Source organism: Pogona vitticeps, chromosome 9, assembly GCF_051106095.1.
Source record: "Pogona vitticeps strain Pit_001003342236 chromosome 9, PviZW2.1, whole genome shotgun sequence".
Lineage (NCBI taxonomy): Eukaryota > Metazoa > Chordata > Lepidosauria > Squamata > Agamidae > Pogona > Pogona vitticeps.
This window is the reverse complement of record NC_135791.1, coordinates 21,055,536-21,083,497: the sequence shown is the minus strand read 5'-3', so window position 1 is coordinate 21,083,497 and position 27,962 is coordinate 21,055,536. Positions and strand designations below refer to the sequence as shown.

Genomic DNA, 27,962 nt, shown 5'->3' with positions numbered 1-27,962 from the left:
CTGGGGGAAAATAAAGAATGGAATATGCAGAGTCGATTCAATCGTTAAAGGTGATTTCTACCAGATGATCAGCAGGATGGGTAGGACCCCAGAGAAGGTTGGTAGGAGGCTCCTAGAAGATCGAAAACCCTTTGAGGTGTCTGTTTGTAAACAACGGGACTTCACAACCACAGTATCAATGCCTTCCAAATAGGGAGTGGCACCGTGATCTATTGAGTCGCAGCCAGCTTTGGTTGTGCAGCCCATCATAAAAGAGGTAGTGATTTCATCCGCTAGACACAGAAAACAAAAAAAAGAGAGTGATGAATGAATTCATCTTTGGCAGCACCTGCTCTCCTAAACAGCCCATTTAGGCTAGTTGAGTTGCTCTACCAATACAGAATGAGACCTCCTAGGTCTCCTATCAAGATCAGGGGGAGCAAACTGGTGCCTTCCAAAGTAGTTTTTTTTTTTTGCACAACTATTTGGCAAATCACCGACTGCACAGGTTTAAGGTTAAGGGAATCCAAAACCTTTAGAAATATGCCTATCCCTTATTAAAGTAACAAAGTCTTGCAGGAGTTCACTGGAACCTTGTACAAAGTTGGGCATGGTCAGCAAGATCTTCAGAATGCAAGGTTCTGAAGGCTCACACCAAGACAGACCAAAGATATTTATAAAAGCTCCACCCAAGACAAGGAGAGGCAGGAAAGGGAGAGCATCTTCGAACCACAACAGATATGGAAATGTTCTAGAAAGATTGCCACCTTGGTTTTGAAGCAAGAGCTGCTATGGTCCTTCCCAAATTTCAGTGATAGCTCATGAGCGGCTTCTGATGGTGGTGGGAGAGGCACTATTGTGGGACAAATGCCTACACACGAGGAGTCCTTTCCTGGAACCCAGATATCTCTAAGCATGAAGGTTCTAGTTTAACTCCTCCTAGCCTAGGGAGCTTGGCGATCCTTCTTCCTCTGCTTCTGAAGTAGAGCCCCTTTCATTGGTGAGGAGGGGTGGACTCTCAGTAGACCCTCTTTCCAAAGGCCAAGAAGACCTAGATGATTCCTTGGCGCTACGAGGGACTGGCTGAAGAAGAACCCAACAACATAATATGGTCAGCCCTACAGGTCATTCAATGATCCAGATTCAACAATGGTATGGCCACCATCTTGGTGCACAGAAACTCCACTACCTCCTATGTACAGTTGTGCCCCGCTTTACGATTACTCCATATAACGACGAATCCGCTTCACGACGATGTTTTCGCGATCGCAATTGCAAAACGACGGTTTGAATGGGGCTTTTCTGCTTTGCGATCATCAGTTCCCTGCTTTGGGAACCGATTCTTGCTTTATGACGATCAAAAACAGCTGATTGTCAAGTTTCAAAATGGCCGCAAGCTGAAGGAAATGCCCCCCCCCCCCCGCTGTGCTTAGGGACGGATTCCTTGCTGTACAGGCACCGGAAACGGCTGCCCCATGGAGGATCTTCGCTGGACAGTGAGTTTTCAGCCCATTGGAACGCATTGAACGGGTTTCAATGCATTTCAATGGGCTTTTTTATTTTGCTTTACGACGTTTTTCGCTAGAACTAATTAACGTCGTAAAGCGAGGCACCACTGTACTAGAAAAGGCAGAGTTGTCCATTTTTCTCTATCCTCAGGCTAGGTAGGAGCCACCTTCCCTCTGGAATCAATCTGGCAACCAAATGGTGTGAGGGTTCAAAGGCATGCTGCCTCTGAAGCAAGACTTACGAGTATATGTACGTGCAAACAGGTCAAAGCAGTACTTCTCTGATCCTGTACAGTTCAATAGGTCTGGATTGCATGCGCCTGTCCGGGAATAACAGGCTGGACATTGCTTCCCATTGCTTCTCTTCTCCAAGGGAAGTACTGCAAAAAAAGAAGGGAGAGGAAGAGGTGATTAGACCCCCAAATACATGAACCGAAGAGGTGTTTTCCCTACATCTTATGGTAGCAAACAGGGCCGGTCCTACCATTGGCCAGAGTGAAGGAACGGTCTCTGGTGCCAGATGCTGGGGCAGCCATGGCAGGAAAAGAAAAACTAAAGGAAAGAGAGGGGTGGACTGAGAAATTAGAGGCACCTACATTGAGGAGCAGCTGTTTTGCAGGCCCTCCCAGTGCAACACAGCACTGCTGTCCTTAACAATTTCCCGCGCCCCATATTCATGTATTCTGTGGAGGATGTGCAGGCAGTTGAGATTGCACAGCTTTTTGTGAGTCTCCGAACCATCGTGTCACCTGGAAGAAAAGAGAATGTGGTTTGTTCAGGGATTAAGCCAAAGAACCAATATTGGGACCCACGAACAGAGATGGGAAACGTACAGTGGGTTTGGGACTGTAGCCAGTGGCCATAGGCTTCCAGGATTTTAGAAGCTTTGGTCCATAATTTTAATTTAATCTATTTTTCTCTCATTAGGAAGAAAATGAGAGACATGTGGTAACAACCAGGAGCGATTTTTCAAAATGAAAGCCCACCTCCTCTCCTCCTGTGGTTCTAACGGCTTCCACACCGTGAAAGGGACTTTTCTCAAATCCAAAAAGCTTCAGGAGAAAAGGGAGAAATCTTTCACTCATGAAAATCTCCCCTGCTGATGATTCCATCACTCTTTCACTGGCATCTCTATGCCGACATGATGTCAGCCTTTTTGGGGGGCATCATTTTAGAGTGTGATTTCATAGAACTGTTGTGACGTTCAATGTTTTAACATACAAAGCCCTGTACGGTTAAGGACGTATTACTAGCTGGAGTGCCTTTCCTTCAGAGATGCTGCCTCTTACACACCATCTTCTCAGGCCTTGCTGTTGGGTGTGGCCACCCCAAGGGGGGCAAGGGAGACCTCAACTACAATATAGGCCTTCTCACGAGTGCCCCCCACATTGTGGAATGACCTCCCACTGGAGATCCAACAAGCTTCCTCCCTCCAGAGTTAGGAAAAGACAGCTTAAAACAGCAATTTTTCGAGAAGCCTTTAGAGGCATTCTCCCCCTCAGTTAGTGTACTCTTCAGCCCTGTGTCCCCTGAGGGTTGTAGCCATCATCCATCATTTCATTTTATTTTGGTTTGTTTATTTAGTTTGTTCTATGGTTTGAGGGATTATTCTTATTCATTGTGAGGGAATGGGGTGGGACTAAAGGGGCGGGGTATAAATGAATGAATGAATGAATGAATGAATGAATGAATGAATGAATGAATAAATAAATAAATAAATAAATAAATAAATAAATAAATAAAAAGTCAGGTAGGATATCAGTCAGTCAGTCAATCAGTCAATCAGTCAATCAATCAATCAATCAATCAATCAATCAATCAATCAATCAATCAATACCACTGTACAGTTCCAAATTTACCACAGCACTGTAGAATGAGAAAACCACAACTCCCCCTCAAGGATGTAAGGAGTCTGAAGCTGGATTTCAGGACCAGATCAGTGCTGTTCTCATGAAGCAAATCTGAGCAGCCTTGACAGAATGATTGGTTTACTCATCAAACAAGCTCTTATGGTTTTCGCACCCACCTAGTGTACTTTCAAATAACACAATGAGGCAGGTATCGTGACCAGGAGAACAGGTAATCATTCTGCCAGAGCAGTGATTGCCAGATGCGGAACAAAATTCACATTCCAGAGAAACACCTAGAGGAGGAAAGAACAAAGGCAAAGAACTTTGGGATAGATATTAAATTTTGCCAAATAAATACAGTAGGACCCACCCATATCCATTGGGATCAGTATCCATGGTTTAATTTATCCAGTCTCAAAATATTAAAAGGAAAAAAATCCAGTAAAAAACTTTTTTCACATGTATTACCAGAACTGGCCACTAGAGGAGCCAGAGACCATGCTATGAATACAGTATTTGTTAGTGAAGAATACATAGCATGGTCTCTGCCCCCCTCTAGTTCTGGTAATGATTGTGAAAATACTTTTTTCTTTTATAATTATATATGTGTATATATATATATGCTTGTGTGCATATCTATATCAATGTAGAGATAGATAGATAGATAGATAGATAGATAGATAGATAGATAGATAGATAGATAGATAGATAGATAGATAGATAGATAGATAGATAGATAGATAGATAGATAGATAGATAGATAGATAGCATTTTTCAAGACAGAGGATGAGCAGTGAATGAAAAACTGGAAGCCACTTGTGAGGGAAAGCTCTCCAGCCACTTCCAGCTGCATAATATTTTAGGAGTAACCATGATCTATGTATAATAATCATGTGACATCACCTTGGCTTTGACTCTGTTTTTTCTCCTCCCCTCAGCTGAGCCAACAGCTACCAACCTGCAATCTCCTCCTTACCTGTTCTTAGAAGCCCCCCCAAAAGGAAGAGTCCTGTGGGAACCTGCATGATGATGGGAATTCTCCAGGAGGAGGAGCTCCATGAAGCACGGACCCTCATTCTGCAAAGACGTAGATTCTGTGGCTTGAAAAACTTCACAAAGCATGAATGTCAAGTGGAAACTTTAACAGGAGCATGGGGGGGGGTCAACGCTTTGGAACCCAGGAAGGGCTTTGAGTTTTCCAAGATGTGCCACCCTCAGCAACAAGGACGAGAACATTCTCCATCCCACTTGGCAAGACTTTAGACAGAATGGTTTACTGCCTGGCTGTAAGCAAGAGCTAAGCACCCCTTCCTCTTTTAGTCTCTTTCATCAACGCCCATGCTGGACCCTGTCGCCTCTGCAACCATGAGTCCTGAGCTTTTCTGGTGGAACTCAGCAGAACCGAATTCTGTCCCCTTTACTTCTATTTACAGCTTGTCAAAACCGAGTTCCAGCAACTTATCCTGGTTTTTAAGTAAGATACTGTATGTTTATTATTATACCGGCTGCTCTACAATGTTTTAAGGTCTGGATTTAGCTAATCCTCACAGAGCGAGGCTTTGGTGTGCTAAAGATGAACTTGAGCATCAAATCCCAAGGAGCTGGAATCACGTTATAATGCCTCTTCGGTGGCGCTATCCCATTGGTCTCCAAAGTCATCATGACCTCTCTATGTCTGTCACGCAGATACCACATTGCTGTTCTGCAGCCATGCCTGCATTCTATGGCACCACAAAAGCATCTCTATTATTTCACATGGGCATATATTCCTAGGTTTTAGGCTTTGGGCCTCATAATCTGAGGGGAATGGGATCCGGCTAGTAACATTTGGTTTTAGTATGGTCAGGGCCATGCATGCCCCGCCATTTATTCGGCAGAGTGAGGCAGCCCCCAGAGGCAACAGATGTGGCATGGAGATTATTTTTAGGACTACTATTATACTGATTTTTTCAGCCTACCTTCACTAACGGTCGCTTAGACTGCTAACATTCCATTTCTCTTAAAGAGAAAGAGGGAGATCGGTCTTTCTGAACAGAGTCTAAAGGAAGACCGTAGAAACATGTTAAAAGGAAGCTGAGGTTTCACCCAACCCAAGAAAATCCTGCAGGTGTCTTATCTTGGTGATGGTGATGATGATGAATAAAGCCCCTTCTTTGTACATATCTCCAGACAAGATTTCTATTGCACTGTTGAACTGCCTTATTCACATGATCTCATTTTTTTAGGAGTGGGGTCGTGGTCTAGTGCAGTGGTTCTTAACCTTTTTGAAAGAAACGCCCCCTTGAGCCATTGAGGAAGTTATCATTGCCCCCCTCCCTGAGGTGATATCTTTCTTACCTACCTACCTACCTACCTACCTACCTACCTACCTACCTACCTACCTACCTACCTACCTACCTACCTACCTACCTACCTACCTACCTACCTACCTACCTTGTCTCCCTCCCCACCCGGGTGCGAGGCAGAGCTTCATGGGGTGAGGATGAGGACCCAAGAGACCCTTTCCTTCCACCCGATCCACACTCAGTGCTCCCCTAAAGGAGAAAGGCGAGATGTGGCAGGTAGAAAGAGCTGGATCATCTGGCGGCAGCAGCAGCACCGGATCTACTGCCAGCACTGCGTTTGGCTCGCTCCAACGCCCCCCTACCGCCCCCTTCTGTTCTTTCGCCCCCACACCGCCCCTTTTCGTTCTACCGCCCCCCTGAAAAATGAAATCGCCCCCTGGGGGGCATTATTGCCCACGTTAAGAACCACTGGTCTAGTGTTTGGAAATAAAGTATAATATAGAAAGTATATACTACTTTAGTGGCATAAGTGGAATTTATATACAGTGGTGCCTTGCTTGACGTTAATTCATTCCAGCGAAATCACTATAGAGTGAAAACGTCGTCAAACGAAACTAAAAAACCATTGAAACGCACTGAAAACCCCTCAGTGCATTCCAATGGGCTGAAAACTCACCATCCAGCGAAGATCCTCCATAGGGGCGGCCATTTTCGGGTGCCTGTAAAGCAAAAAAATGGCTCCTAAACACAGTGGGGAGCCATTTTGTACACCCAGCGGCAATTTTGAAAACCCGACGATCAGCTGTTTTGATCGTCGTAAAGCGAAAATCGGTTCCCGAAGCAGGGAACCAATCATCGCAAAGCAGGAAAACCCCATTCGCAAAAGCGATTGCAATAACCTCACCGTCAAGCAGATTTGTTGTTAAACGGGGTAATCGTAAAGCGGGGCATGACTGTAATACAAAATGTAATACATTAATTAATATAAGACCCTGTCTTATTTTCAGGAAAACATGCTAGTACTCTAAACTATGCATCTTGTTCAAGGTTACACCGGCTGGCTTTTCTCCCAGGAGACACCGCGGGAAATTGCATTCTCAACCTCTGGCTCTCCTTGTACAAGCTCCAACTCACCGAAATATCCAACCAAGCTGTTTAACTCCTTAAAATGTTATCATATACAGTACCACCTTCGGGCAAAATTCTATTTCTACTGCGAAGCCACCCTGAGCAGTTTGGATCATTTAAAAAAATGGAAGCTGTTAATGACTAGATCTTATTTCTTTTTCCAACTTTTATTGGTTTCCACGCTGTAAAACACAGAGGAAGATAAATCCCTTGAAAAGGCCACACTCAAAGCCGGAGAAAGTTGTAAGCAAAAAGTGGGAAGGATTTAATTGTATACATTTTAAGTCACTGAGCAGTAAAGCTTCATCAACAGAAGGGCCAGGAGAAACGGAGAGGATGGAGAAGGCTTTTGGAGTCCAGAGTTCTTGGCTGGGGTACAGGTTAAATTTTTAATAGTGGACCCAGGGAAAAGTGTCCCATTGAACTTTGTTAATGTCAGACACGAAGATTCGCTCGTACAACCTTTTGTGGTTGTCTCTATAACATGCCCGACGAAATCTGTAAAACAAAAGTTAATAGTTAGGGGAATCAGTAAGCAGTCCATAAACACATCCACCAGTCTTTCTTGCTTTAAAAACACACCAATGTATCCAAAATATGAAAAGCATCGTTCACCATAGTTAACGTTAAGGAGATAATGAATTTTAGTTAAAAGGGCAGGACTGGAAAGGAGACATCAAATGCTAAGAAAATTCATGCATATGACTTTGTGTCTCGGCCTTTGTTCTACAGTCACTCTGATTTTCCATCCTGTCATAATCTGGGTAGTAATTCTTTATTCTGCCTGTAGACATATTCCATGTTCAGGAGAAAATTCACAACTTCATTTACTTCCCAACAAAACTAGTGGTGTCCTGTTAAAAGGTTGAAGTGAAAATATTCATTTGGGATGGGTTTGACAGCAGAAAGCACAAAGACCGTTAATACAAGCAGCTGGGTTGATTCACACCAACCAACCAGATTGTAGGTATTTTTTATTTTATCTCCGTGAGAAGCAACACAGAGATAAAATAAAAGGCTGCGTTTGTCCACTCAAGTCCTAAGATATCCCCAAATATTTTGAGTTTCAAACGGGATGGCTCACGACAACGTATTGATGTTGGAGAAACACCTCATCTCCCCCACATAGCTTCGGTGAGGATTGGACCTAAGCTAAGCTGGGGAATCATCATACGGCCACGGCTGGAATGCTGGACGAAGACTCAGGCTACTGGGGTTCGAATCCACCTTTGCCCATGAAGCTCAATCAACGATCTTGGTCCATTGTCTCAACCTGCCTCACAGGGCCCTTACAAAGATAACGTTGGATAGAGTAAATCCATTCACGTTTCCTCAAAGCCCTCTTTCCACTACACTATGTTGGATGCCAGATAGGCTTATGGGCCCAAAAGGTAACTTAAGTTTGCATTTACTCCTGATGAGATTCTGTGTCAAGGAAAACTGAGAGAGGTATACATTATGCACAGTGGCGAATCCTTCACCAGAACAAAGCACTATTCCAGACTGCCTAAAAAGATGATGGTTAGATCCTTATTCAACCCCCAACCATATCATGCCATATCATCCTTGGATACAGTACTGGAGCATGTCATGGCTTCTCAGCTCCAAGAGGTCTTAAATGTAGAACAATAGCATATTTTCATTTTTATCTGTTTTTAAATCATTTTTCAACACTGCCCTGGGGTCTATGAATTGGGGGGAAAAGTAAGAAAGAAAATAAAATAAAATAATTCTGCCCAAACAATCAACATAATGTTTGAGCTAAGATCTCTCTCTCTGGCACTGGTATGGAACATTCAGTGGCATACTAGAGCATATGAACATAAAATTAGTTTGCATGTAAAGTGTCAATACCTTGAACCAGGATAAAACTTAAGCAGTAAATATCACTTCCACTGCAATACACAGGTTTTTCAGAGCAATCCTTTGTCGCTGAAAAGCACGTTGGGCAAATTTTTCCATTGTGCACTTTTGCTGATCTTGGTACTGCAGGAAAGGGAATCAAGCAAATCCAAAGAGAATGGGAGAGTTTGAGAAGAGCTAGAAGAGTGAAGATCAACATAGATAAGGTGTCGACATCCAGGATCTGGGGCAGTGAATGCCATTTATCTTTGTAGCTTTCCCTAGTAGTATATACCTCCTAGCAGGTTACTACCAAGATAATTCCAGCCTTCAAAACAGATCTGATTGAAATTTGGATCTGATTGTTATACAGTTCCATTGATAATGCTGAAGGTCAGCACAGAGCAAGTACAATTTATAATGCAAGGCTCTGTTGCTATATCATGGATGTCAGTCAATCAAAGGCTTCCATGCAGACTGCATCTCACTTTCTCATGGGATGCAAGTAGAGGAGTAGGCATTGCCTTTATAAACCACTAACAAAGATCATACAAACTGCTAGCTTTTATCCATCAGGACCCACATCCTAAGGCCTGTACCACTGTCGTGTTATTAAGGCAAAAATCATAAGAGTTCCAAAAGCTCATTGGCAGATGGATTTGCCAAGGATGTTTCTTAGATGGAAGTAAAGAAAGATACAGGCTGCATTGGAGTGGTTTGAAAGTGACAGTAGAGGAAGCGGTTAATTGGATATCATACCCCAGCTCGTCAAATAAAGAAGCCCAGTTATTAGGCATATACACTTCTCCCTTGATTTGCACGAGTTTGAACAGCATGGTTTTGGTTACGCGCAGATTTTTTTTTTCAATCAATCGACCAGCCAGCCAGCCAGCCAGCCAACCAATCAACCCACTATTCAATAAATACTGTGCTGTTGTTCACCTTCAGGAAGTGGCCTGAGAAAGGTGGGTCTAGGACTTACCAAGGCTATTGTTGCTGGACGTGAGGTGGACCCTGGTCCTATAGTGTTGGCCCAGCTAATCCCCTTTCCTGGCAGCTCAACATGGAGGGTGCTGGGGCATGCTGTACAGTTAATATAGTAAATCCATCTCTTCTGTATGTGTGTGATTGTGTATATGTGTGTTAATCAACTGTTAATGCTTTATAGCTATGTTGGGGTGGGCTAAGAGTTATACAGTCGTGCCCCGCTTTACAATTACCCCGTTTAACAACAAATCCGCTTAACGGTGAGGTTTTTGCGATCGGTTTTGCGATCGCAAAACGATGATTCCAATGAGGTTTTTTTTCATTTAACAATGATTGGTTCCCAGCTTCGGGAACCGATTTTCGCTTTATGATGATCAAAAACAGCTGATCGTCGGGTTTCAAAATGGGCCCCCGTTGTGCTTAGGGACGGATTCCTCGCTGCACAGGAACCAAAACTGGCCGCCCCTATGGAAGATCTTCGCTGGACAGTGAGTTTTTAGCCCATTGGAATGCACTGAACAGTTTTCAATGCATTTCAATAGGCTTTTAAAATTTCACTTTATGACGTTTTCGCTCTATAGCGATTTTGCTGGAACGAATTAACGTCGTTAAGTGAGGCACCACTGTACATGGATTTTGAACTGCACAGGGGTCTAGTGCTGCTAACTCCAGCATTTTTGAAACGAGAAGTGTGCCTTCCTTTGAAAGGGCACATTTCTCTTCTGAGGGGAAACAATAGCACAAAAAAAACCCACCCAGATCCCTCCATCATGCTGCCAGACAGGTTGTGGGAGGGTAAACTCAAGGAAGAAAATACATACATTTTGGAAAGGCTGGTATGCAATTATTCTCCACACAGCAGGAAATATTTGCCTTGAAAGATTTTCCTTCACCTAGAGCCACATCCACCGGCTCTAAGTGGCAGATAAAGGACGAGGTACAGTTCTTACTGACGGTCCAAAATTTGTTGGTGCCTGGAAGGAAAAAAGGTGGGAAATGAAAATATGTTTGGAGGCTGATGAGTATGAATTACACTATTTCAGTCAGATGCATATGCCGGATGGGAGACGTCTGCTGATACCTTGCAGAATTTAAAGCATGATTGTGGCTTACTGGCCGTGACAAGTTCTCCTTCCGTGCTGGAGGACAGCTTTCCCAAACCTCTTGCCATCCTGATCTCTTGTCTGAGTTTTCTTTATTCATATCAAAGCATGGCAAAATTTAAAATGACAAATATATATGAAACACCGATAAAATTAAAAACAAATTAGACTATTGGACTATTTTGGACCAGAAGCGGGCTACTTCAATGGTGCCATCTCAGCCATTTTCTATTTCCTTTGGTCCACGTGGCGAGGCATAAATCGCATGTACATACGAGCTGCATTGACTGAATTACTCTAGTCACAGGAAAAACATGCCCTGTATTGAAGTAGTGCCATTTTAGTTGATTATTCCTTGATCATCACTTTAATTACATGACTTCCAAATGGTCCAGCTAGAGTCTTATCCGAGTGGGAGACATTCTTCAGCATCCAATAATTCAGCAATATATGTTTGCTTGTTTCTTTTTTTCTCCATAAGTCTAGCTTAGCCCCTTCTGGTTTAATATTTAGAACTTGAGATGTGCAGAAAACTTTTGATTTTAAATCATCATCTAGGAAGTTGATGTCCATGAAGTGGATGGGTTTGGCACTGTATGACCTCCTTTCCTTTACCTCCTTACAGGAAGGCCAACACATCTGGAAACTGAAATCGTCTTGTATATCACTGGTTCTTAACCTTTGTTACTCAGATGCTTTTGAACAGCAACTCCCAGAAACCCCAGTCAGCACAACTGATGGTGAAGGCTTTTGGGAGTTGCAGTCCAAAACTCCTGAGTAACCCAAGGTTAAGAACCAGTGTTGTATATCATGACATGATCATTGGCCAGTGGTTCACAAGTGGCCCACATCAAGTCCCAGACTCATCCACTAGCAAAATCAATCCTGAAGATGTTGCCATGTTAAGTCTATAGCAGTCAGGCCAACGAAGAAACTATCAGTGGCTTAAAGATTGCCAAATTTTAATAAGCATCAGCTTTCATAGACTGCTGTTCTGGGTTGGAGTCCGCAAGCTAAATAAAACCAAACCATTTCTCTGCTGCTTAGGTGGCACAACTCTGGCAGTCTGCGAAAGACCTCCGCTTGAGGTCCCAATACACGGCCAACGGTCAGAGCAGACAGCAGGGCAAGGGGAAAAATGGAGAATTCGTTTCTGTCCCATTCTTTTCCCTCCCCTCGTTTACGACCCTCCTCACCCACCTCGGAAGCCTTGCATCAAATTAATGGCACATGCGTCTTGACCCTCTGGGCAAGCCTTCTTCTCACCCGTGCAGTTGGTATCTCCACTGCAGATTTCGCAGGTCAGTGAGACACCTGGAAAGAGGAGAGAGAGGGGGTTGCATGAAGTCCATCTGCTGGAGCCCCTTTGAGTCAGCCAGAAAAAGCCTTTCCGCAGAGCAAGGTCTTGGCCTGCCTGTGTTAGAAGGATTGCAAAAAGGGATACGGCCCAATACAGGCTCATACTAATATTTATATACTTATATAAGAGTGTAGTATTTACATTTATATTCATGTTTTTGAAATGAGCCTCTGTGTCAGTCCCACATAACCCAATACTAAATCATTTTACGTAAACAGGAGAGATTTTCTCTGGCCTCTGACTATTTGATGACAATATAATTTTCACTCCCTTTTTGTTTGCACATTTGCCTTTAATCATTTGCCATCTCCTGTTTGCATAAGTTAATGAAGGGACACCATTATTACAGTTTGGTTCTGTTTGCAACCTATTGGTTGCAGTGAAATAATTCCTCCACCACCACCACCACGCCATAGGGAGCGATTTCCCTCATTTGGTACTTACTTGTAGGTAGAAGCGTGAAGAAGAGGAACAGTCTAGTAATGGGACCCTGCATGATGATGAGAAGCGCACAGAGAGAGAGACTCAACCCTCTCAATATAAAATGGTAACCTGCAGTAGCTACGCTAGTATCTGGGTAAATGAAAAAGAGTAAATCTGGTCACCTAGCAGGAAATGCAGTGCTGTAATTTGCAAATGTGACTTTCCATTGCAAATGGCTGAAGATTTGCTTTTGCAATCTGGTAAACCAAGGAATCCAAAATGGCTGTCACATAACAGTCAAGATTTGTTTCTATCTCTTGACGTCCACTAGAATTAGGAAATTAATACTAGCAGCAGCAAAAAATGCTTTTGATGGGTTGCACGCTTCCCGCCTTCAAATCTGGGTTTTGGGCTGAACCAGAAACAGACCCCCTGAAAGCTACCAGCACAGAACAAACTCCATCTTGAGGTGAGATGCCTTGTCAGGCCCACCAAAGGAAAATCACAAAAAAAAGTGTACAGAAATAGCAAAACTGCATTTTTTGGGGAAGATTTTATCACTTAGACATAATGGTGTTCTTACCTAACTCCTCTCTACCCAGCATTAGTCTTTAATGTCTATATGCCAATAAAGGTTTCGAAATCGAATCGTCTTTAATGTCTTGATGGCGAAGGGACAGGTTTCCCAAAATTTACCTTGCCCAGTTTGGTTAATTGCTGCTCTTATTTTGTGCTCTCTTGGCTGGTCTATTAAAGACATTGTCCCCCTCAGTACAGAATCCAAATTCAGGCTCCTAATATTCTTTATTGATGCAGAATCCATCTTCTGCATGAATCCATCTTCTGAAGCCATCTCCCCTAAAATCATCTCAGCCAGGGGTCTATGCTGCATTTAACAAAACCCATGTACAGTACATGTTTATATATCCATGCATGCATGCAACACACAAACTTGTACAGAGGGGGGAAAGAAGAAGCTGGGATAAATACTAATGGAAAAAGCTGGCCTGTAAACCTGCACTCAAGCACACCCTCTCTTACAAGTAAGCCCCATTAAAGGCAGTAGAATTTCCTTCTGCAATTCCATGCAAGGTTTTTGGGGTGGGGCTGGGGAACTGAGCCACAGCGAAGACATACGTCCATATAAAAACATACAGGAATAATTAGATCAAGAGGAGTGAGAAAGGACCTTGCCTTGGCTCTTAATACCCCCAGTAAAATGGCTAAGGAAGAGAAAGGTCATATCCCAAGTTGCTGGGGTGAGGGCATAAGTAAAGTTAACCTCTTTGAAAGGGAGCAAAATCTTTGCACAGAGAAGACTAAATGGAATGACAGCTATTGACAGGTTGGAATCCAAAGGATCAGGAGAAAAGCAGGTCCTGGCCAATTTCCTCTTGGCTCATTTTAAGCCTGGCCCTTAAGATCTGGCCTCCCTCTACTCAACACCCCACCACCTAAAAAAGTAAAAATTAAAAAAAAGAGGGGAAATGGGCAGGCTGTCCATCTGTCCTCACCCCCCCCCCCGCTCTTATCCTCTTTGCACCGGGGACAATTTTGCTCAACAAAATAATAAGTCGTCCTAGTGTTACTGCTGGAGTTCGGTGTCTCAGCTAATTCTATTAAACCAAGTCTCGAGCAAGAATAATAAGTGGAGAGTTTGTTGGGTGCCCAGCAGGGTGGGGGACCCCGAGATCAACAGGGTTAAAGTTTTTACACAGTTCTAAAAAGAAACAAAAGTATGCAGTAATTCATTAGTCCTTGAGGAATATATGCACTGGTTACAGTTTTCTGGAAGACATAAGAAAGCAGACATACAGCTTGGTATGTGCCCATACAGTTGCTTTGGGAAAACTTTTCAGATTTAAGAACTAAGTAAGGGAACGTTTCCAATAAATGTCCAAGGAACGCTGTTAATTATTCATTTTTTGTTATTTATTTTATTTAAAACATTTATATGTTGCCATTCTCCTAACCAATCCATGGTGGATTATGATATTAAAGAAAATACTTCCTCCTCCCGGCTTGAAAGAGTCTCTCATCCAGGCTGTGTTTCGTCATGCTAAATATTGCATCTCCCTTTCCGAATCTGAAGGTTCAGCAGCTTTCGCATAAACGTTCTCGGCGTCTTCCTCAAGGTCTTTCAAAAAGCTCTTCAGCAGATAGAAAGTGGTTACAAAAGAAAGTCCCCCCCCAGTTAGAGAACTCACCACTGGTACAATATCCAGAGCCAGTTCTAACAACGTCAGCGTTCGACACACCAAGGACTTGGAGAAGCAGCCGATGACGTACTCCATTGTGATGTCATCGGCCAGTGGAGATTTTTCAATAACAGACTTGAATATATCAACAGATTTATCAACCCGCTTGGCAAGTGAACGCAGGGAATCTTCATCCAAGCCAAACGCTAAGCAGAAATCTCTCATTACTTTCATCAGCATCGCTACATTGCAAGCGAAAGAGAGTCCAGGGACAGGTGTGGCCCCGACACAACAAGACACCAGAGAGATTTTCCATATAAGTCCCTCAATAGCAGCTCTTTTCTTTCTCAGGTTTTCTCTCGAGAAAGCTGGCATAGCCAGAATTAAAGCATGCCTCTTGAGATAGCTCAGTTCATTTTCAAGGGTCTCCATCAATGATGGGAAATCATACTGGTCCGGATGCCAACTGGATATTAGAAAAACTCTTCCGAGAGGCTGTCCTGCTGCTTCTAACTGAGAACAGCAATAATTCCTTATCTCCTGAAGGGTTTTCTCCTCGTTAAAATTTGGCTTCCTCTGTTCCGCAAGTAAACTGCAATCCACTTTGGAGCGTATGTAATAACATTTCTTCTTCATTTTCATGATTTCATGGATCAGCTTGTTATAGCTGAGAGTGAAGCGCTCGGCAATCACAACAATGAAGAAATCATACCGGCTGAAGTTGACCTTCTCCAGATAGTCTTCTGGATGGAAGTCGGTTGTTGCAATTCCTGGTAGATCCCAAATAGATATTTTGGAGAATCCGGGGTATGAATATCTTTCTGGATTCATGGTTCTCTGTGTTACTCCAGTTTCAGCTGCATCCTTTTCGCCATCATCTACACCCCTCAGAGCATTGATAAGGGATGATTACCCAACACCTGTTTCTCCCGTGATGGCAATATCAAGGACAGTGTTCTCTAATAAATCCATCTCTCTCTGAATTTCAGCTGCCACATCAGAAAGAGTCTTTCCATCCAAAGAACCTTTTAGTTCTCTGAGTTCATCGAATACAGCTGGTTTTGAGATTGCACTACCCATTGCAGAAGTTTCTGATGGTCCAACCTATCTGAGAAAGAAAAAAAGGCAGTGTGTCATATTGTGACTTTAAGTATATGTGATCTCTAGCTGTGTATATCACCTTATGCCCCTTAAGTCTTAGAAAGGGTATAAATAATTAGAAATAAAATGCTTGATAGATAATGTTCATAGGACATTTTCTATTAACAATCTATGTGAGGAAGATTAATCTACTTAAGACATGCTTCCACCAGCAGTAAATGTGCAGTGGTGCCTCGCTTAATGATGATAATCCGTTTCAGGAAAATCGCTGTTAAGCGAAAACATCATAAAGCGAAATTAAAAAGCCAATTGAAACGCTTTGAAAATCGTTCAGTGTGTTCCAGTGGGCTGAAAACTCACCATCCAGCGAAGATCCTCCATATGGCGGCCATTTTCGGTGCCTGTATACCGAGGAATCTGTCCCTAAGCACAGCGGGGAGCCATTTTAAGCACCCAGTGGCCATTTTGAAAACCTTATGATCAGCTGTTTTTGATAGTTGTAAAGCGAAAATCGGTTCCCGAAGCAGGGAACCCATTTAGATCATCGTTTTGCGATCGCAATAGCAATCACAAAAACATTGTAGTAAAGCGGATTCATCATAATGCGGGGTAATCGTTAAGTGGGGCACGACTGTATTGCTGCACTTCAAAGCCACTGTATTGGTGATATTTCTATCCATTTATTAGGCTGGGAAGGAAATCTCATTAACATACAAGAGCCTTGTGGCGCAGTGGTTAAACCGCTCTATTGCAGCTGAAACTGTGCTCACGACCTGGGGTTCAATCCCAGGTACCCGGCTCAAGGTTGACTCAGCCTTCTATCCTTTCGAGGTCGGTAAAATGAGTACCCAGCTTGCTGGGGGGGAGGCAATGTGTAGCCTGCATAATTAACTTGTAAACTGCCCAGAGAGTGCTTGAAGCGCTATGGGGCGGTATATAAGCAGCACACTTTGCTTTTTGCTTTTGTTGTTGGTGAAACAGATTATGTAGATACATTCAGGCAGCCTGTTGTGATTTCATGAACACACCTGGATTTCTCTCTCCAGCATGAGAACAAGACAACAAGCACTTTTTAAAACGGAATGTTCTGCATTCACTGCGCAGAGTCTGTTGCCAGAATCTTGTCACACAGGGCCAGTTATACCATTAGCCCACTGAGGCAGTGACTTTTCTGTGGTTTGGGCTTCATTGTTCCTTCTGCAGTCTCCAGCCTTCGACAGAAATCGGAAATGCTATTTCTCCCCAGTTAACAAGTTTTCCAAGTGGAGAGTAGATACCTCTCTCAGCACAACACAGACTGTTTCCTTGGCAGATTTGTTCTGATGGACAAAGTACATGCTATGTTCAATGTGCCACATGTAGCTATACTGTTCATTCACTACCAACTCTCTCTAGTACAGGTCTTTAAACAAGAGAGAGAAAACTTTGTTGACAGTAGTAATAGAGGATTTTTTGTGGGGGGGGGGAGTTCATTTCCTCACAGGAGAAGCTACATTTGAGGAAGTAAACAACTTGTGAAGGCTTAACTATCTACCCATGCACTATCCTTGCCTATCCAGACTGTGGCCCACACATATACTGTGCATCATGAAAACATATTATGCATATTATGCATTTAATATAGTTGAACACTACTATAGATATAACTCTTCTGAAAGCATATTAAAAACAGATATACTGTATGTGGCTCCTTAAAGACTCAGGTTGAGTTGTTGCAGGTTGCAATCCGTTTCCTTCAACCTTTCCTGTTTGAAAATCTGTTTATCTTTTCAAAATGTGAAACATTAAAAAACAAGGAAACAAGTAAAGGAGTTACAATCCGGTGCCTTTGTCTTACCGTATATGGCTAAGGATGTATTTGAGGAGTGAATGAAACAGAAGGTTTTAATTCGCAAAGTATATCAGGATGGCTTCTCCTTGTGTTGTCTTCTGCTTCTGCTGCTGAACTTGAAAGCAACGTCTTTTCTGATGAAAGATATAGGCTACACCCCTGCATTGTCCAGACGTGAAGGAGGCAGGGCGAATATGAGGAAATTACATAAATTAAACAAGCTGCGTTGTTCTGATCGAACAACATTTAGATCTTGTCTACGTTGTCTGTATCTTTTTGCATATGACTACACAGTGAATAAAGGGACGTGGGGGCGCTGTGGGCTAAACCGCAGAAGCCTGTGCTGCAGGGTCAGAAGACCAGCAGTCGTAAGATCGAATCCACGCGACGGAGTGAGCGCCCATTGCTTGTCCCAGCTCCCGCCAACCTAGCGGTTCGAAAGCATGCAAATGCGAGTAGATAAATAGGTACCATCTCAGTGGGAAGGTAAACAGCGTTCCGTGTCTAAATCACACTGGCCATGTGACAAACGCTGGCTCTATGGCTTGAAGAGTGGGATGAGCGCCGCCCCCTAGAGTTGGACACGACTGGACAAAAATTGTCAAGGGGAACCTTTACCTTTACCTTTACACAGTGAATAATCCCCAGGGAGCTAACAGTGAAACTTAAAAACATTAAAAGCAGTCAACAAAAACTTTATAACTTGCACTGAGTAACGCAAACCTAAAACAAAACTACATACCTAAAAAAAAACCAAACTAACAAACATAAGTAAAATCTGTTGCTGCTCCCAGATTGATCAAACGTCCTCCCATCTTTGCTGGCTCCATTTTTTCTGTCCTTCCGCAAGCAGGCAAAGACCTTTCTCTTTAGGCAAGCTTTCCCCGAGTGATTGAGCACCAGAATAGCGTTCTTGAAATGGATTGCTGTGTCTTACTGCCTTGAATACAGTGGTGCCTCGCTAGATGATGATAATCCGTTCCACTGAAATTGCTGTTTAGCGAAATCATTGTCTAGCAAAAAGCATTTCCCCATTGGAACGCATTGAAACCTGTTTAATGCGTTCCAATGGGGAAGAAATGTCATTGTCTAGCGAAGATCGGCCATAGGAAAGCCGCTTTGCGAACCGCCAATCAGCTGTTTAAATCGCTGTCTTGCGAAGCTTAGGTCCCGAAAACACCTGTTTGCGAGTGCGGAGGGAGTTGTAAAATTGTCGTCTAGCAAAAATCGGTTTGTGTTTTTTTCGCTAGACATTGACTTTTTGTGATCACTATAGCGATTCGCAAAACAGTGATTCCTATGGGGGAATTTCGCTGGACAATGTTTAGTCCCTGCTTCGCAAATCGATTTTCGCTAGACAACGATTTTTACAGCTCCCTCTGTGCTCACAAAACGGGTGTTTTCAGGACCTAAGCTTCGCAAGACAGCTATTTAAACAGCTCATTGGTGGTTCGCAAAGCGGCTTTCCTACGGCCAATATTCGCTAGACAACGATTCTTCCCCATCGGAACACATTAAACAGGTTTCAATGCATTCCAATGGGAAAATGCTTTTCGCTAGACAATGATTTAGCTAAACAGCGATTTCAGTGGAACGGATTATCATTGTCTAGCGAGGCACCACTGTACTGCAATCGGAACTCTGCTCACAACCTGTGATTGATCGCAGTGGATTCAGGTAGCTGAATCCTTCCAAGGTTTGTAAAATGAGTAACCAGTAGGGGCAGGGAATGGGTAGCCTGGATATTTAAACTGGAAACAGCCCAGAGAGTGCTTTCAGCATTAGGGGGTGGTATAGACGCAGCATGCTTTGCTTTATTGTTGTTGCTAACAAAGGTGAGCAAAATTGCTTGCGGTAAATCTCTTGAGGGAGTGGCAATATCACCTCGGGTGCCTAGATTCACATGGCTAACATGATCAAGTCTTTTCAGGTCTTGTTTACAATGTTCTCCTTTCCCGGTTAAGCATTCTGGTCAAACAGCTGGTTTGTGGGAAAGAGAAACCTAACCTGGATGGCTTAGGTTTCGCTTTTCTGGAAATCAGTTATTTGTCCTGCTTGTGAAAGTGAAAGCTGGGTGGCTTCATGGGTGTAAAACCTATGAACATTTTGGTTCAGCCCAGTGGGTGGGGAACTCTCAGGAAGGGTGTGTGTGAGAGTCAATATTTGAGTTGTGAAAGAGCAGGAGAGCTGGAAAGAAATATTGATAAGGCCCTTGCCACCTTGGTTTAGATAGCAGAATTTCAATATATTTGGGCTGGAGGAACACTGGAAAGTAGATGTATTTCTATTTGAATTTGTATTTTTAGAGCTTTTTATGCTGTCTTGAGAGAGAGCTCAGGGGCTTAGGTATCTGGCTGTGGAGCCAGATGTTTGGAGTTTAACCAGAAGAAGGGAATAGTGAACTAATTCTGAGTGGTCAGTTCAGTTCAAGTTTATTGTATTGGCTAAAAGCCGTCACAATTGTTTAAAATACAAATACAGTCATGTCCTGCTTAACGATTACCCCACATTACGACAAATCTGCTTTACGTCGATGTTTTTGCGATCGCAATTGCGATTGCAAAACGATGGTCTAAATGGGTGAATTTTGCTTAGCGATGATTGGTTCCCTGCTTTGGGAACTGATTTTCGCTTTATGACTATCAAAAACAGCTGATCGTTGGGTTTTCAAAATGGCCTCTGGGTGCTTAAAATGGCTCCCCACTGTGCTTAGGGGTGGATTCCTCACTATACAGGCACCGAAAATGGCCACCGTATGGAGGATCTTCACTGGACGGTGAGTTTTTAGCCCATTGGAACACATTGAACGGTTTTCAATGCGTTTCAATGGGTTTTTTAATTTTGCTTAACGATGTTTTCGCGAGTTTCCTGGAACGGATTATCGTCGTTAAGTGGGACACCACTGTACATGTTTCCTCAGATGGCTGGACCCATTTCTCCACCATACTCTCTCACTATTTCTCTACTTTTGCCCCATACCACCCCTGCCATCACTCTGATTTGAATGTTGGTCCTAAAGCTTAGGATCCCACTAGATGTACCCACAACCACTGTATGATTGAGTAAAAGCATGATATTATAGACATTTAAAATAAGGAGACACCCTTCTTATCTGGGAGTCTCAGATTGATCACGATGGCTCTCAGGAATTTAGCACGAATGTTTCTGACCGCTTTTGGAAACAGTGCTGTTCTGTATGTAAGTTATGAGTAGCCTCTAGAAAACCTTGGAAAGGTTGGAATGAACTTGATGGCTAGCCAAAGATCTGAACAACATTCTGTGTTTTGAACTCTGCCCCTAACATCTATCTTCTTGCTCCCTGAAGAGTCATTTCCTTGAAACAAAACAGGATCCTTGGTTGCCAGGGGGATTCTGTCTGGCTGCTGGATGCAAGTTAAATGACTACCATAGAGTATAAGCCTAGTTTTTCTGCACATTTTTTTTGTTGAAGAAGCACCCCCCTCGGCTTATACTCGAGTCAATGTCAAAATTACATATTCTCCCCTGCAGTGCGGATGTTTTCTGGCCTCCCTCCCTCATCTACGGGCGCCTGCAGCCTCTGTGGGTGGTCTGATGACCCGGGTTAAGTACACTGCATTTCTGCTTCCAGGACACTCCTATCCTCCTCCTTCTGCATATTCTATGTACCCACCCTTCTCCTCCCACCTTCCTCCTCCATTCTCCGTCTCCCTCCATCTTGTTACGCAGCAGTAGAGTAGTAGATAAGTGCAGCATCCGGTATGAGTCCTTCCTCCGCAGGCAGTGAAGTGTGTCTCGCAGCTCAGAAGGGCAGTATCTTCAAAAACATTTAACTTACTGATGCCTCAATTCATGTAATTTTATTGGTATCTATTTTTATTTTTGAAATTTACCAGTAACTGCTTCATTTTCCACCCTCGGCTTATACTCGAGTCAATAAGTTTTCCCAGGTTTTGGTGGTAAAATTGGGTGCCTCGGCTTATATTCGGGTCGGCTAATACTCGAGTATATACGGTGCTAGTTAAGCAATCAAATGAAGGTCTTTAACCCAAAAAGCACAATGAGCTCAATTCAAGTTATTAATTTTGGAAACAAAATAAAAAAATAAAGGTGGTGGCATTTTAAAGATTAACTTTATTTTTTTTTAATGTGAGCTTTTGTGGACAAGTCACACTTCATCAGACATAAGAGAAGGAGATATAACAGGGCAAATATTTATACATGGCATCAAGATTACCTTGTAGAGACTAACATGGCTATACCTTCTATGGCTATTCATTCTGAGTAATGATTGCAAAGCCCAAGATAAATTGCTAGGTAGAATAGATCAGACAATGAATCATGATTTTCTTAGTAATAAGTACCTGCTATGAATCTTTTCATTTTTCATTTCATGAAAAATCAGAAGATCAGACCATGTTGGGTGCATTAAAATGGCATTCCAGGAACAATGTTTTGGCCCGAATGACATGTTTCCTTCAAATCGATTTCAATGCAAAGTAAATTTGCTCAGGTCATATGATGTATGCCTTACAGAGCTTTAATATTGTGCATATTGGGCACCATTTTAAAGAACAGTAAGGCTTCGGCGAGGCAAGACAGTCCATTATTTCCCACAGAGCTTACCTGTGCAACAGGTGGGTGGAGGGCAGTGCTGGGGGTTTCTTTGAGACCCTCCCTCCCCGCTGCTGTTGCCCTCTTCTTCCTGGCTACTGCCATCCAGCCACCCACAGGACAAGCCACCCCATGAAGGAGGAAGAGTGCTGTCTCCACAGGCAGAAAAACAGAACCACTAAAGCTGATTAAACAAGGTTGCCTCTTGGCTAGCCCTGCTGGCTGGCGGAAGAGGGAACCACCAGTGGCACCATTTTTCACTACATCAAAACATCTGTGTGATGGGAGTGTTTTCACTCTGGATTGTAGATAACCCAAAGTAAAATGTTTACTGGTTGTTGTGGGTTTTTCGGGCTCTTTGGCCGTGTTCTGAAGGTTGTTCTTCCTAACGTTTCACCAGTCTCTGTGGCCGGCATCTTCAGAGGACAGCACTCTGTGCTCATGTGCAGAAGATGCTGGCCACAGAGACTGGCAAAACATTAGGAAGAACAACCTTCAGAACATGCCCAAAGAGCCCAAAAAACCCACAACAACCATTAGCCGGCCGTGAAAGGCTTCGCGTATACAGTAAAATGTTTACTGTGGGTTATCTGCAATATAACGTATTATAATATAACGAGTAGACGATGTCTAGGGGGGCAGGGTATAAATGGAATGAATGAATGAATATGTAGTTGCTGCCTTTGTCTGTATAAGACTGGCAATTTGCATAGAAATAATTTTTATTTGTCAGTTGAGTTTTCCATGTTACTTTGGGGTTTAACATCTATTGAAGAGTGGGGGAGTCTTCCAATCAGAGATTATGGGTCTCTTTCTTTCTTTCTTTCTTTCTTTCTTTCTTTCTTTCTTTCTTTCTTTCTTTCTTTCTTTCTTTCTTTCTTTCTTTCTTTCTTCAGTGTTGCTCCTGGGCAAAGTTCATATCCTTCCATCTTCACGTGGGGCTCTTCATGGACTCCTTGCTACTGCCCAAACATTTGTTGCATCGATCAGAACGTCTTGCAGAAAGCTTCTCAACATAAAGAGCGTGGTAAAGAAAGAGGAGATTCCACCCACTATAGACCCCAGTACGGGTACAAAATCACACACCAGCTCTATCACTGTCAGTGTTGCACACACTGCTGACTTGCTTAAGAGGCCAATGACAAGTTTTGTGTTGATCTCTGCGACTACGGGGGTGTTTTTGATAGCAGCCTTTAGCTCTTCGACCGGTTTGCCCACCTGCGCTGCCAGTCTACGGAGGGAATCTTCATCTAACCCAAAGACTTTGCAAAAATGGATCAATGCTCCCACCAAGATGGCAAGATCACAAGCGAAAGAGAGGCCGGGGACAGGGACAGCTCCGAAGAAAAGGGACACAACTGCTAGCTTCCATATCAAGGCGTCAAGTGCAGCCTTTTTCTTTTCCATAATTTCCTTTGAGAAAATTGGAGTCGCTAGAATTAAAGCATGTCTTTTGAGATCATCCAGATCATCTTCCAAGCTCTGAAGGAGAAGAGGGAAATCATACAAGCCCAAATCCCATCGGGACATTAGGAAAACTCTCGGAGACGTTTCTCCTGTCTTTGCCAAATTCTCACAGCAATTGTTCCTTACTTTCTCCAAGATTTCGAACTCATTGAAATTCTCCTTCCTTTTTTCACACGTAATATTGAGATCGATTTTTGTGCGGACATAGTAAAACTTCTTCTTCATTTTCTGAATTTCCCGGGCCAGCTGGGTGTCGTGTTCTGTGAAACGTCCTGCTGCAACGATGAGGAAAAAATCGTACCTGCTAAAATTAACTTGCTTTAAGTAGTTCTCGGCTGTAAACTCTGGCGTTCCAATTCCTGGCAGATCCCATATTGTCACTTTGGGCATGGTAGGGTGTGGATATTCCTTCACCTCCCTCGTTGTTTCTGTCACCCCAGTCTCAGCAGAATCCTTTTCATTATCGGCCATACCCCGCAGAGCATTGACAAGGGAGGATTTACCAGCGCCTGACCTCCCAGTGATGGCAATATCGAGTCTGGCGTTTTGCAGCGCCTCCAATTCTTCGTGAATTTCCGCTGCAACGTCTGAGGCAGATTTCCCTTCCATAGCAGCCATGAGCTTTTGGAGGTCGATTTTGAAGAGCCTTTTTGAAACGGTCTGGAAAATTCTTCTGTTAAAAAAGGGGGGGGGGGGAAAGACATTGTGATTAATAATCTGTACATTTGGTCTTCCGAAGAACTTTTCATTGATCCATTTGGAGTGAATCCTACGGGAGGCAAGGGACTGCCCTCTGAGGAAAACATTCCTTCACGACAAATATATATATGAGACTCATGACAACCGACAAAAGTGTTCAACAGAGAAGTTTGAGGTTTTTTCCTGTTGCCAGAAACAGTCATATTCCCACTCTTGCGGCTGTTTTTACATGGGCATAAATAATTATAACCCACATTTAGGGGGTCAAACTGGTTGTGACACTGTACACACTATTAATTTCATTTATTAAATTTCATTACTAGATTTAGTAAATTGTACTTTTTTTAAAAGGTGGGCAATCCCAGACTGGAAAAATGTAGCATACTCTAGGCTATTGCCTGCCTTCAGTGCTGCCTCCTACCTTAAAAACATTGGTCAAGAAACCACTGTGGTAAGTGTGTGAATACCAAAGAACTGGAGTTCATATTTCAGATCGTTCAAGCCACTGCACCCATTGTGGGTCTGTTCAGCCCCATTGTTAATGCTGCAGATTCCTGAGAAGATAGGTTTGGGGAATCATTTATTCATTCATTTCTATGCTGTCTTTCCCCCATAAAGGGACGCAGAGCAACTCTGAATACACCCCTTTTGTACAAGTTTGGGAAACCTGGGTATAGAAATTAATTCCCCTTAAGCTATCGTTGTCTGTGCATCCTAAAGACAGTGGAATTCATAATGGGATGCACAAGGTGACATCCCCTCACATAAAACAATATTTAAAGTGCTGGTCAATAGCAAAACTCAATACAGTGGTGCCTCATTTAACGAGCGCTTCGTTTAACGGCGAATCCGCATAGCGACGATTTTTTGCAATCGCAAAAGTGATCGCATTATGAAATTTTCAATGGTAAAAAGCGGTTTACGATGATCAGTAAGCTGTTTCGCTTACCGATTATCACATAGCGATCTTTTCCCAACAGCTGATTGGTGGTTCCGAAATGGCTACCGGGTAAAAAAAATGGCCACCCTCTGTGTTTTCGTGCCCATTCCTCGCTTACCGGGCAGCGAAAATGGCAGCCGTATGGAGGATTTTCGCATAACGGTGAGTTTTTTGCCCATAGGAATGCATTAAACAGGTTTTAATGCATTCCTATGGGCTTTTTATTTTTGTATAATGACGAATCCGCATAACGATGATTTTTCCGGAACAGATTATCGTCGCTATGCGGGGCACCACTGTATTTAATTAAATGCAACTTACTTCTTGTGTCTCTTCCGTTTTTCACCCAGGGGCACTGCTGAGTTCAGTTTCTTGACATCGTCCTGTAAGCTCTTTTTAAGAAGTGGGAAATCGTATTTCTCCAAATGCCATCTAGATATAAGAAAAACCCTGGGAGAAGATTCTCCTGCCTTTCTCAGGTTTTCAAAGCAGTATGCCCTTATCTTCTCCAGTATTTCTTCCTCACTGACGTTTGATTTCATTTTTTCACACCTGATGCTCTCATCCAATTTCGTCCGCACATAGTAGAACTTCTTCTTCATTTTCTGAATCTGGCAGACCAGCTGTGCATCATATTCAGTGAAACGATCATCAGCAACAACAATAAATAAATCATACTGGTGTAAATCCATATTCTCCACATAATCCTCTGCTTTGAACTCTTCTGTTCCAATGCCTGGGAGATCCCAGATTGTTACTTCTGGACATGCGGGGTGCAAGTATCCTGTCCGTTCCATTGTACATTGTATCACATCGGTCATAGCGGCACCCACCTCATCATCTCTCTCCATACCCCGCAAGGCATTGACAAAGGATGATTTCCCAACACCAGTCATCCCCGTGATGGCAATGTCAAACGTCTTCTTTCCTGGCATGCCAGGGGACTTTCCTGGCACCATGCCAGCTTGGACATCCTCGTTTGCCTCTCCTAATTCTGGCTTCGAATTGGCTTTTCCCATGGCGACTCAGTGGATCTGAAGAAGATACGTGGCAATGGTTAACGGAACTTTCGCTACCGAATCAGAATGCAACTCTTATCTCAGGCTACCTAACAGTCACATTGCCTACAATAGCCTAGACTTACATGTATAAGAAAATTGATGGTGTGATCCCCATGGGCAACAGATCACATTGGGGAACGGCTTCATGCAGTCTGGCCTGATCTACCTCCAAGAGATTGCATGATGTGCAGGGAATTGCATTTCAGCCCAGTCTTAATCCATGCCCATGGTAGATCTTTCCTGTCCAGCTGTAGGACTACTACTTTTGGGGGCTGCGCTGGAGGGATGTCCTGACAGATGTAAGGGTCAGTTTAAGGGAGATCACTCCCTGCAATGCAGCCCTGTCCAGATGTGTGCCTTTTCCATAATCTGATCACACCTTGACATCTGTAGGGTAGGAGAGGCTCACCTCCCACTGGCCAGCCTCAATCCAGTATGCTGCAGGTAGGGTAGCATTTTCTGGAGGGGGGGGTCCCCTGGTTCTCTCCATTGGGGCAAATGAGGGGATCACAAGGAAGCAACATCCATCTCCCTTTAACAAATGCAAATGCCCCAGGCAGGACTTGCAAATTTGTTCAAGAGCATCCCCCCCCCATCTTTTCCATTTTCAAGCTGGAAAGGAGCAGGAACAACCTTAGGTGAAAAATGCCCAGACTGTCGAACAGTTGTTGCTCCTGTCCTTTGATCGTGGCATAGAAGGGGAAAAAAATGGGAGAGAAAAAATAAAGCCAGTTGCTGTGCTGCTACAATGCCCGCCAAGAAAAGGGTTAGAAATTGGGTAAAGCTTCTCCCTTCCCCATTTCTCTACAGAGCAGTAAGGTCAACATCAAGTATTTCTGAGAAGTAACCTCCATATAACTTTCTGAATGCTAAGAACAAAAAAAGGTTGGATTGTTCCTTGCATCTAATAATACCTGCCGCAGGTACTTCTTAAATGGAAAATTGGGGCAAATCATCACACATTTCTTTACTGCAGAATATATTTGGCAACACCTCTTCTCCCCCTTTCAACAACAACAACAACAAAACATTGCACCAGAAAAGAACAAGCATGAGTTCCTTAAACGTAAGGAAATGACAAAAGAAAATTGAAAGAAAGAGACCAGCTTACCTTCAAGACTCACTAGTGTTCGCCAACTGAATTACTGGTGGATTCTACTTAATCACAGGGGCGGGTGGGCACTTTGTACGGTGGCTTTGCTTTTGCGGTTTAAGAAAATCTTTATTGCTCTTCTGCTCTTTGCTTTCCCAAAGATGAGCCTGAACTGGAACTCCGTGTAAAAATGAAAGCACATTTATTTTTATTCATGTCCCAGGTAGTTGCAGTTCCTGGTCCACCCATCAAAAAGGTGGAGCAAGGAAATTCCCAGAACTGTTCTGTTGAGCTACAGTATGCATTTTCTAATGAGGAGGAATATATCCAGAGTTTCCTCCTTCCAAATCTGGACGTTGCAGATGCTGCCAACCTCCCACCCCACAGTCCTGTTATCCTTTAAGAAACGGAAAGGTGTAAGGAACAGCTAAAGTACTTTGGCAAATGGACTAGATGTTTAACAAAGACGCTCATTCTCTTCTCGTTCTTGGTCAACTCTTGCTAGACATGTAGG

General features: G+C 43.3%; 3 protein-coding genes and 1 long non-coding RNA gene across 4 annotated transcripts; all 4 read right to left on the bottom strand.

Moving 5' to 3' along the window:
* Position 1: 1 nt before the first annotated feature.
* Positions 2-3,686, bottom strand: LOC110070957 (uncharacterized). The gene is made up of 4 exons (XR_012081141.2): positions 3,514-3,686; positions 2,084-2,236; positions 1,730-1,867; positions 2-272 (listed from the first exon to the last, which is right to left on the bottom strand). It is a non-coding gene; the product is annotated as an uncharacterized LOC110070957 (long non-coding RNA).
* A 3,305-nt stretch (positions 3,687-6,991) lies between these two features.
* LOC140702014 (phospholipase A2 inhibitor gamma subunit B-like) lies at positions 6,992-12,867 on the bottom strand. Its single transcript, XM_078380303.1, has 5 exons — positions 12,487-12,867; positions 11,883-11,996; positions 10,401-10,553; positions 8,605-8,736; positions 6,992-7,248 (listed from the first exon to the last, which is right to left on the bottom strand). The coding sequence occupies exons 1-5, from the start codon at positions 12,536-12,538 to the stop codon at positions 7,031-7,033; spliced, it is 669 nt and encodes a 222-aa protein (XP_078236429.1). The 5' UTR covers positions 12,539-12,867; the 3' UTR covers positions 6,992-7,030.
* A 691-nt stretch (positions 12,868-13,558) lies between these two features.
* Positions 13,559-18,117, bottom strand: LOC110070956 (interferon-inducible GTPase 5). The gene is made up of 2 exons (XM_072980099.2): positions 17,602-18,117; positions 13,559-15,771 (listed from the first exon to the last, which is right to left on the bottom strand). Exon 2 carries the CDS (start codon positions 15,492-15,494, stop codon positions 14,520-14,522), a length of 975 nt encoding a protein of 324 aa, XP_072836200.2. The 5' UTR covers positions 15,495-15,771; positions 17,602-18,117; the 3' UTR covers positions 13,559-14,519.
* A 4,880-nt stretch (positions 18,118-22,997) lies between these two features.
* LOC140701988 (interferon-inducible GTPase 5) lies at positions 22,998-27,635 on the bottom strand. Its single transcript, XM_072979789.2, has 3 exons — positions 27,467-27,635; positions 25,616-26,328; positions 22,998-24,328 (listed from the first exon to the last, which is right to left on the bottom strand). The coding sequence occupies exons 2-3, from the start codon at positions 26,311-26,313 to the stop codon at positions 23,134-23,136; spliced, it is 1,893 nt and encodes a 630-aa protein (XP_072835890.2). The 5' UTR covers positions 26,314-26,328; positions 27,467-27,635; the 3' UTR covers positions 22,998-23,133.
* Between the last annotated feature and the right edge of the window lie 327 nt (positions 27,636-27,962).